The sequence below is a fragment of the Falco peregrinus genome, chromosome 2 (genome assembly GCF_023634155.1).
Source record: "Falco peregrinus isolate bFalPer1 chromosome 2, bFalPer1.pri, whole genome shotgun sequence".
NCBI lineage: Eukaryota > Metazoa > Chordata > Aves > Falconiformes > Falconidae > Falco > Falco peregrinus.
Genome location: NC_073722.1, coordinates 114113041 through 114122975, shown reverse-complemented (window position 1 = coordinate 114122975; position 9935 = coordinate 114113041). Strand labels below are relative to the sequence as shown.

Below are 9935 nucleotides of genomic sequence, written 5' to 3'. Positions count from 1 at the left end.
CCTCGCAACTGATGCCCCCCCCCGCAGGTGGCGCGGCTGTCACTGGTGTGCGGGTCTCACAGGCGGCATCTTGATTCTTCCTGATTGTTTGTGTACACAAATTAAGCTGGAGCATCTCCCGGCGGTTTGATGGGATGTGCTACATGATGTGGAACAGAACAGGAGGGATCACACGGAGCTCTTCTCCCAGGGTGACGTGGGCGAGCACAGGGACAGGGCTGGCGGCTGCTCTGCAGGCGAGTCTGGAGTGAAATGGTTCAACTGGGAGAAGGGGGAGGCAGAGGGAAGAGAAAGAAAAGATTTGAAATGGAAAGACATTCAGGATCTTTCTCATATTTTGAGGATGGAAAGAGCAGCCCTTGGTTCTGCACACAAGCGGGGCAAGTTGACTGCAATGTTTTCGGTAGAAAAGCAGCAGCAGAGATCTCGGCACCAGCCAGGGCAGCACTTAGTGTCCCGGCACAGCCCTCGCTGCCTCTGAGGGTTGTGATGTACAGAGCAGCCACGTGAAGGGGGAGCGGCTGGGCCATGGTCACCCCCCCAGGGGCAGGGACCCTCTTTTCCCTTCCCCAGTACCCAGGCCCAGCTACGCACAGACGTAACAGCTCACTTCTGAAAAACCAACTCAAACCGCAGCTAATTAACTAAGAGGACCAGTGCAATGAAACCTCTGCAGTCCAGAGATGGGATGAGGAGAGCAAGCTCTGCTGCTGCCTGAGATACCATCCCAGTGTCCTGCTGTCCTGCCTGCGCGTGGCTTGCTGGGGACCGAGGCTTTTCCCTGGATCCTGTGGCCCAGGGTGTTGCAGCAGCCTCCAGCACACAGCTACTGGAGATGGCAGCCCTTCAGCCCCCGGCAGGCCCTGACTGCCCCCGGCCACGGGCACGGGCGTCCTCCCTTCTACATGCTGGAGCTCCTGTGTGCTGGAGGGGTTCGTGCAGCTGCTCTGGAGGTGAAAGCCCCTTCATCTGCTGTTCCCCTGACCCACAGAGAAGTGCCCCAAGGTGCAAGTGCCCGGGGTTACAGTTCATTCCCATCCCACAGCTCTGCTGGGGAAAACTAAGTGCTTCAGGGCAGAGCTGAGCCGGGGGGACCTGGATGGTTGTTTGGATGGATCCTGCTCTCCCGAGACTTTCCCCTGACGCCCCAGCACAAGGCATCTGCCCCAGCTGCCCGCTCCTCCTGGGAGGGGAAGCAGAAGGAAGGGCAAATTTTGCTCCCCTCGTTAAGGTGCTGACCTGCGGGATGTTTGCAGGGAGAGCTCCAGCCAAGCTCTGTGTGACAGCTCGGTCTATCCCACAGGCTGCCTGTGCTCACCTGCCGTGCCCCAGGCTCAGCTCCCCTTGCTGCAGACACCCAGTGCTCAGTAGCTGTGATTAGTGTCTGGGAAAGAAAAGCCATTTCACCTGCTGCCACTTGTTGAGAGAAAATGAGCTGCAGGTGTTTGGTTCCTCCCCACATCACATTGCAGGGAGACACACGGAGGTCCCTCAGTAGGGCTTTAGCACCCCTGCCTGACACAGCTACCCCAGGAGTGCCCTTAGCTGCATTTTTGTGATAGAACAGAGGCAGAATGCAGGTTGTGCACACACATCTCAGGCCATGAGACATAGGACCTGCCTATGTTTAACCTCACCCGGCATATTTGCACGTCTTGCCCTGCTCTGTCAGAGAGCAGCACGGCTGCAGCCCTGGCACGCCGATGCGCCCGCGGCAGAAAGTGGGGCAGGGCTCACACCACCTCGGGGGCAACACTGTGTCTGGCCCAGATCACTCCCCTAGACCGGCACCAGGGGCCTTTACCACATACTGCTGTCTGCATTTTGCTATTACAGCTATTCTACAAGCCCTCTGCGGCAAAACGTGGCGGGCACTGGCTGAGGATCCTGACCGCTCTCCCTTGCCCTGCGTCCTGCACAGAGCCATGGGGAGAAGACATCTGAGAGGCTCTTGTCCTGCCGGAGTCCCTGCACGGCAGCTGCCCACTAACCCCGGCTTCCACACCACAGCCCTGCAAGCCAGAGCTCACTACCCCCTCATGCAAGCCAGGCAGCTGTTTGCAACCCAGCTAAGCAGCCCCGTGCAACAGGATTTCAAGTCAGTGTTGCAAAAAAAACCCCAGACCCGCACTGGCCCAGTGGGGGGGGTTGCCCGTGAGGGGGCAGGAGGGCTGGGAGAGCTGCCCGCCATCCCAACAGCATCCCTGCCGCTGGGCCTGGGCCCCTTTCCCTGTGCAGCCAGGGGGCCGGGACCGGGACCCAGGCCGCTGGTTGGGGCTGTATAACACAGCCGGGCATTGGGCGTGTGGCATGTGCTGCTGGGTGAGCTCCTCCAATGGCTCCACTCATTGCTGGAGCCCAGTACTGCAGGGGCAGCGGGAGGCTGTGCCGTGTCCAGAGGGTCCCTGCAGCTCCAGCATCTCAGGCTTTGCATCTTCTGCACCTCCAGCATCTTGGCTTCGGCAGCTCCCGCACCTCCAGCATCTTGGTTCCTGCAGCTCCGGCATCTCAGCTTCTGCATCTCGGTTCATGCAGCTTCTGCACCTCCAGCATCACAGTTCCTAAAACTCCTGCAGCTCCAGTATCTCGGTCAACATCTCTACACCTGCAGCTGCTGTACCCCACAGGTCTTGGGCCGGGTTGGCTGGAAGTGGGGGTCCTGAAGCACCTCGGGGGATATTGGTCTGTCCAGGGAAGCCAGTGGTGGGGCATGGGGGAGCCTCTCCCTACGGCAGCTCAGGGGCTTTGCCACCCTGAGCCTCGGGAGGCTGCTGGGACAGCCCAGACATTATACGCTGGGTCCAGTCCGTGTCATGGGTGAAAACGTGTGGGGCTCGCTGCACAGGAGGGGGCTGGCAGGCAGCCTTGCTCATCCCAGCTTCCTAATTTTACACTGCAAAGATGTTTTCGTCAGCATTTAGCATAATGCTTTAAACCAAAAAGCCTGGTGCTCCTCGTTCTAGCATAACCCTGCTCTAAAACAAACAAAAAAATTCTCTGCAAGTTGTGAAACTCCTGTAGGGCTGGCTCATTAGTGAAAGGTTGGGTCATTGAGGCAAGAGCCACTGTGCCATCTAGGAGGTGCCTCACCATGACCAGGTCACCCCTGACCAGGGCCTGGTGTTGGCAGTGCTGGCAGGGACAGCCCCATCCCCATCCAGCTGCCACAGGGTGGCCCAGGTGATGGGTACAGCCAAGGTGCAGCATCACCTGTGCGTGCATCCCTTATGCCCGTCCCTGCTGTGGGCAGGGCACCACCATGCTGGGTCAGCAGCCAAAAGTGAACTTGTGTTCCCTCCAGGCAGGAGCCCCGTTTTCCACAGGAAAGGCTCTGCCCTGAGCTGCAATGCCTGTCCCCAAGGCGCTGGGTGAGGAGCAGCCACATGCCTTCATGGAGCATCGCGGTGGCAGCACAAGTGCGTGGCCACGAGCCGGAGAACTCGGGCAGCGTGACCCAGCTGGCTGGCAGCAGCAGCGGGGTCCTGCCGGAGCCCACCTACCCTCCCGCTGCCCACCGCCCGCCAGGCACTGCGCTGGGCTCCGGGAGGAGGGGGTTGCCTGCCCAAGGTCGCCGTCGCTGCGCCAGTGCCCGCGGGGACATGGCAGCAGGGTGCCCCAGCGAGGGGTGCCCCAGCGAGGGCAAGGGACTGGGATCACCGAGTGCGAGCCTGGGCAGGGCACACCGGACGGCAGGGCTGGGCTTCTGAAAGCTGGGCGCCCCCTGAAAGCTGGGGGCTCCCTTGGGACGGGGCCAGGGTGAATGACTCTTTAATCCACCAAGCTTTAATGTCTTTATTTATTGTGATTGTGTGGCTGCTGAGCAGGTTAAATGCTTGTTACGGCAAGGATGGGCTGCGCGAGGGGAGAGTCAATCAGTACAGTGCATACTAAAGCACAGTAAATATTGCCCTTCTGTGCTCTTCTCCCACTCCTTTTATTATCTCCTTTTAATGTGTTTATGGTTTTTGTTTCAGTGGATCGGCTGTCTTTTAATGGCTGTTGTTCTTTTCTGTACTTGGATGTGAGAAGAGCTGTTTTATTTTTAGTTACCCATGCTTGGTAAAAACTTCATGGTTAAATTGTCAGAAAAATCATAACAACAAATGTCCTGACACTGCCAGGGGAGGCTGGAGAGCTGGGGAGGTTCCTCCAGCACCAGGACACTCCAGATAAGGATGGAGCATGGAGGAGGGAAAGCCAATACAGTGATAAGGGGCCCGGACATAAAACAGTGATATTGGGAACTGCAGCATTTGAAGTAGAGGAGAAACCCAGACGTTTTCCAGCTCCACTTTGCAACAACATGTTTATTGGGTGTGGTTAAAATTAAAAAAAAAAGAATAGAGAAAACAGAAAACCAAATTGCTGCATAGACTGCCCTATCGCATGCTTGATGCCAAGGTACAAAATCAAAACCACTTTGGACGCTGGATCTGTCGTTGTAACCGTAGCCGCGCCAGGAGGTTGTACGTGCAAGTGCTTGGGGCGAGGTGACACAGGACCCGAACGAGTCCTGGGGGAGCAGCACTGGCGGGCGCGATGCAGCTGCACAGGTGCTCCCAGCTGCCATCTGATGCATGCAGCCAAAGACCTGTTGTTTTTCCGCCTTTCCTAGTAAGTGAGGAGCTGCCTGCCTGCCTGCCGGCTCACCATGGCACAGATGCAAGGTGCTGGCTGACCACAGCAGTTTCCCAGTTACACCTCCTGCCTCCTTGGGAGCTCACCCCCTCCCCGTGCCCTTCCCGCAGCCAGCATCCCTTCCAAGTCCCTCCTACTTGGCATCTCCAACTCTCACCGTTCCGGGCAGGCTGGGTGGGGAAGAGGAGGGAAGGGGTGGGAGGCAGCAGGGTTGGTTTTGCCTGGGGCAGCACCTCTCCCCACCCAGCCCACCTGAGTTTCCAGCCGGTGCCGCTGCTGCCGGTGCCTTCCTCCCAGCCCCAGGCAGCCGGCTCAGCACACCGAGCAGCTGTTGGTCTTGTTCATGGGAGGCCTCAGCCCCTGCTCCTTGGGCAACGTCTCCCTCCTCTTGCAGAGAGCCGGGCTGAGCCGGCTGGGCAGGTTGGCTTGCTGCAGCAGCTCCCTGAAGACCTCCAGGACATTCTCGTTGTCCTTGGCCGACGCCTCCACGAAGCGGCTGTTCCAGTCCAGCTCCACCAGCGAGAGGGCATCCTCCACTGGCACCTGCCGCTCGCCGCCGCTCTCTGCCTTGTTGCCGACCACCACGATGGGAGGGAACTTGTCTTCCTTCAGCTCCAGGATCTCCTCCCGCAAGCTCTTGACACTCTCAAAGGACTCGGCATCATCTACAGCATAGACCAGGGCGAAGGCATCGCTGTTCTGGATGGAGAGCTTCCTCATGGCTGGGAAGGAGTAGCTGCCACTGGTGTCCAGAATTTCCACCTTGACCGTGGCCCCGCTCACCTCGTACTCCTTGCTGTGCAGCTCCTCCACTGTGCGCCGGTGCTTGGACTCAAAGGTGTCCATCAGGAAGCGGCGGATGAGGGCTGTCTTCCCCACACCAGCAGCACCCAAGAAGACCAGCCGCACATGGTTCTTCTCCTTCACCACCAGGGACATGGCTGGGCGCAGAGGGGACGGGATGCTCCGCAGCTGGCGCTCGCCCCACAGGTGCCCCTGGGTGGCCGCAGACCCGGCGTCCCACCGTCTGCCCGTGCTCCCCTGCCCCGGCTCGGTGCAGCCAGGGAAGTTTGGTGCCACCTCCCTGCCAAGTTCTCCCAGCTGTTCCGCTGCGGACACTACAGTCCCCAAGTCCAGCTCATTTTTTTATCCTGGTTCCTCTCTGCCATGTGGCACCAGGCTGTCCAATCTCCTGGGTTGAGGATGCTGAAGGAGGGAGGGCGAGGGGGGGGAGCGGGGTGCTCGGGCCAATCCGCACAGCTCAGCCCTGCAGCCACCCCAGCCCTACGCGTTGCGCCTGCATCACTCGCTGCCTGCATCGCTTGCTGCCTGCATCGCTCGCTGCCCGCATCGCTCGCTGCCTGCATCACTCGCTGCTGCCAGTGGCGCGGGGGAGCCACAGCATCCAGCCGCCACGCTGCGCGAGCTGTCCTGCCTTTTGTCCTCCCTGGAAATTAATGTGGCTCTTGGCGTGGGCTGGCTGGCAGCAGGGGAGCCCAGCGGCTGTCCCCCACCCGTTGGGTGGCTCAAGGCCGCAAGTGACAGGGGCTGGCCAGTGTCACCCGCAGCGTTTCATGCGCTTATCTGAGGCTGGCAACTTGTTTGCAGAAGGGGTTGTTGCAAACGTGCCCAACTCTTAAGTGACACTATGAGATATTTGACCTGAGGGGAAAAATAAGATCTCTGTGAAACCCCTGTGTCGTAACCTCCACATTCAGCTGTCAGATATTCTGTGATTTTATGAAATATTTAACCTGAGGGGAAAATAATATCTCCCTGAAAATGATGCATCGCGATCTCCATGAGCAGATGCCGAGCAGCTGTGGGTAGGAATGCTGGCCGTGACCCAGCTTCAGCAGAACCGTGACCCAGAACAGTTGGTTGGTCAGTAGAGTGGAGAGGCGGGATGTGTGTCGGTCCCCATCTCCACCTGGATGGGCATCACCTCTGGAAGTGGGTTTGCTCGTAGAGGTGCAGGTTGCCCTGTCTGGGTTTGTTTCCTCAGCAGTCACCTTCCCTATTTCACACCAGAGTTGTTTCAGAAGCTGATTTATGCAAAGTACAAATACAAAGGGAACTTGCTCAGAAGTTAAAATAAGGGGGGTTTTTTTTCCTAAATTTGTAGGCGTGTGGGGTTTTTTCTAGCTTTGCTAGTTTTGGTAGGTTTAATGCAGTTGATTTGCTTTCCATAGCAAAGTACCTGTTTCAGCGTTTCATGCTGTTGATTTCAAAAGCCCTTTTCAACAAGAATTATTCCTGCCTTTTAATTCCCCAATTATTGTTACATTTTAGCCATGTTAACAGCTTTTCCTATCTGATCTTATTATCAGGAGAGCCACGAGACTGCAGCGGGGTGAGCAGAGCCCTGTCCTCGGCTCAGCCTACCCTGGGAGAAGGGGAAGGTTGGGTCCGTAACAGAACTGGGACTGGTGCCCAGAAGTACCCACCATACCGTGGCACCCTGTGGGGTTTTGCACCATCTAGTGAAGCACCTTCAGTCGCCGACATGAAGCTCTTTTTGGAGAGACTTGCTGTGCCATGCGGAAAGCCCAAAGGCCATGCCAAAGACTGAGCCACAGGAGTTAGGAGCCGAGGAGGCAGAAGATGTCATGGCCATAGGACCTCGTCAGGCCAAAACCCAGGAGAAGGGGTGGATGAACAGAGGATGCCGGGTTCAGACATGTGAACGAAGCAGTGACATCAACATCAGTAGAAATGAAGAACCGAAGGTGGTGAGGAAGCAGGACATGACAAGTAATCTCACCCCAATTTTGGAAGCCGTTTAAATCCAAACCTCATTTTTTTAAAATAAGAAAATAATTTTGGTTAATGCTTCTTTGTGCTTAGATAGACATAGTGACAGGGGCTTTCAAGAGAGGAGAGGGTTTCATGTGGTTCCTCCCAGTCGGCTATGGCGAAGCTCTGCAGGCCTCAGCCAGCTCTCGGGAGGTGCCAGGGCCCTGTGCAATGCCCTCACCACTGCTTACTTTCCCAATATTTTGTTCCAAAGGGCCTTAAAACATCAATCTGTTCAACCTCACAACATCTAGTGCCTCTTACAGGTGAGGAAATGGTGCCCAAGGTGAAGGAAGAACCCATGGCCGGAGGGAACGGGGACCCTGGGCACCAAGCACCCTGTCGTGGCTGTAACCCATCGCGGTTATTGCCGGCTCCCTGCAGGGAAGGAGCCACGAGCTGGTGGATGCGCTGGGAAACGCTGAGCAGCAATGCCAGCCATGGAGGTTTTCCCAAATTGCGGTGGGGCAGGTGCCCGTGGGAGCCAGCACAGGGTCACACCACTACCATGGTCTGCGGTTTGAGCCGTTTCTGCGGAGTGGATGTGCCCTGCGTGGTCTGGCCAGGGTGAAGAGCCAGCCCTGGCTGTGGTAGACAAAGAAATGTGTTGCAGGGAAGAAACTCCCCTGCCTTGGTGCTGCAGTCGCAGGCAGCCTGTCTGTACATCCCAATGATTTTTCACATCAGTTGTCTCCCCTCAGTTTTCACATCTGTGCTGCTATGGTTACCAAGAGCCTGAACGGTTTTAAATCTCCCTCAGAGCAATGGAGGATTTCAGGGGTAATCTTGTTAAGAGATGAGCAATGAATATTTCCAAAGGCCTTTTGCATGAATGTCTCATTCCATATTAGTTTATGTCCACTGACAGCAGGGAAAGCAAAGCACAGGGGGGCTGTGTGCAAGGAAGGGAAGAAACCAAAGAAGGATGAATGCAAAGACTTGTTTTCCACTGCAGCCCTTTATGTCCAGAACGATGGGCCTAAAAATTTTTCGAGGAGGGCTTGTCCAGACAGCCTGGCTCAGGTATTATAAAGAAAATAAATATTTCAGTCTGTGTTTCCCCCAGGGAAAGACCGACGGGACCTTTATGGGCACTTGGAGTTGGGGATGCTCATGGCTGAGTGCTACAGAAAACCCTGCATCCTGTGAGCTGGGGGACCCGCCGAGATGGCGAGTGGAGCCGAGCGCGCTCTTGGCTCCAGCAGGGCTGCGGGAGCGGCCAGGATCTGTCCCCCGTGGGGTTGGGGGGTTCAGGTGGAGTGCTGGATCCTGCACCAAGGGCGCATGCTGCACCCATGGGGGCTGGAGCACGGCGGGGGCAAAGCCTGGGCCAGCGCTGAGCCGGAGGTGTCTGGGCTGCTCCCGCAGAGGGGGGGGCCACGATGCCCCAGGGAGGGAGGGGGGCAGCGACCTGCCTGCAAGGGATCGAGGAGGGGAAAGAGCCCTGAGCTGCTGGAGGGAGGAGTGCAGGCAGCAGGAGGAAGGACAAAGGGATGGCAGGAGCTGGGATGGGGCACAGACGAGCTAGGGGGTGGGTTTGGGGCAGGTGGAACCCCACAGCCGGCATTCACAGACAAGTCTGGAGCAAGGGGCAATTGAAGATGTATGGCAAGAGGGTTCTTAGTCATCTTTACCCCAAAGCCAACCCTCTGCAGGGCCAAGAGCCACGGAGCAGTGGGATGCCCCAGGGGGACGTGAGGGGTGGTCCCCAGCCAGGGCCCGGGGCTCAGGCAGAGCAGTGAGCTGAGCTGGAAACACTGGCCAGCCCCTGGCGAGCGCAGCCCCCGCAGGCTGGGCAGCCTTCAGCAGTCAGGAGAGGGCAGTTTGGGGCAGAACACTGGAAAATGGTGTGTACGCTGCCCCTTCCCACCATGCGCTGGTGGGGAAGAGCGGGGAAGCAGCAGCAGATGCAGGGACCGCGCGGGGTGCAGGGACAAGGGCAGGGGAGGGAGCTGGACAACCACTCCTGGAAAAAGCCGACAGCACTTAGTATGGGAGAAAGTCTGGGTTCTGCGCAGGTAACACCCTGCCCCCCACACTGCTGTTTTCAGGACATGGGACACGTGCCCCTTCTGTTTCTGAACCAGCCCACGCGGCTGCCCAGGAGGGACGGAGCTCCTCTGCTGGAGGGGCATGAGTTCAGCTCACCCCAAAAAAGGTCCTAAGGTTTTGCCAAGGTTTGAAGCATCTTTTGCAAACACTCATTTTTATTTCACTAGCAAACCTTATGTTCAGTGCTTTATTGTGAAGGGGAACCCAAAAGAGCACATGAACTTTTCCCACCACCCCAGCGCCCCCAGCTCCGCTGCCGGGCACAGCTCTGCTGCAGCGCTGAGACACACACCAGCGAGACAACTTGCACAGCTCAGGAACAGCCCGTGCTGCTCCTCGATGTGTTTTCAGGGAGCTCATATCTCAATGCTCAGCTGTCACGGTTCAGAGGGGATGGTGGCTGCTGAGGAAGCTGGGAGCAATGTTCTCTAGCATGGCATGGAGCAGTC

General features: G+C 57.5%; 1 protein-coding gene across 1 annotated transcript; it reads right to left on the bottom strand.

Moving 5' to 3' along the window:
• Positions 1–4289: 4289 nt before the first annotated feature.
• Positions 4290–8402, bottom strand: LOC114010976 (GTP-binding protein Rhes-like). Its single transcript, XM_055795208.1, has one exon. The coding sequence runs from the start codon at positions 5575–5577 to the stop codon at positions 4951–4953; it is 627 nt and encodes a 208-aa protein (XP_055651183.1). The 5' UTR covers positions 5578–8402; the 3' UTR covers positions 4290–4950.
• Positions 8403–9935: the final 1533 nt, after the last annotated feature.

Coding starts and splice junctions, on each gene's coding strand:
- LOC114010976 (XM_055795208.1), bottom strand. CDS start 5,577: ATGTCCCTGGTGGTGAAGGAGAAGAACCATGTGCGGCTGGTCTTCTTG.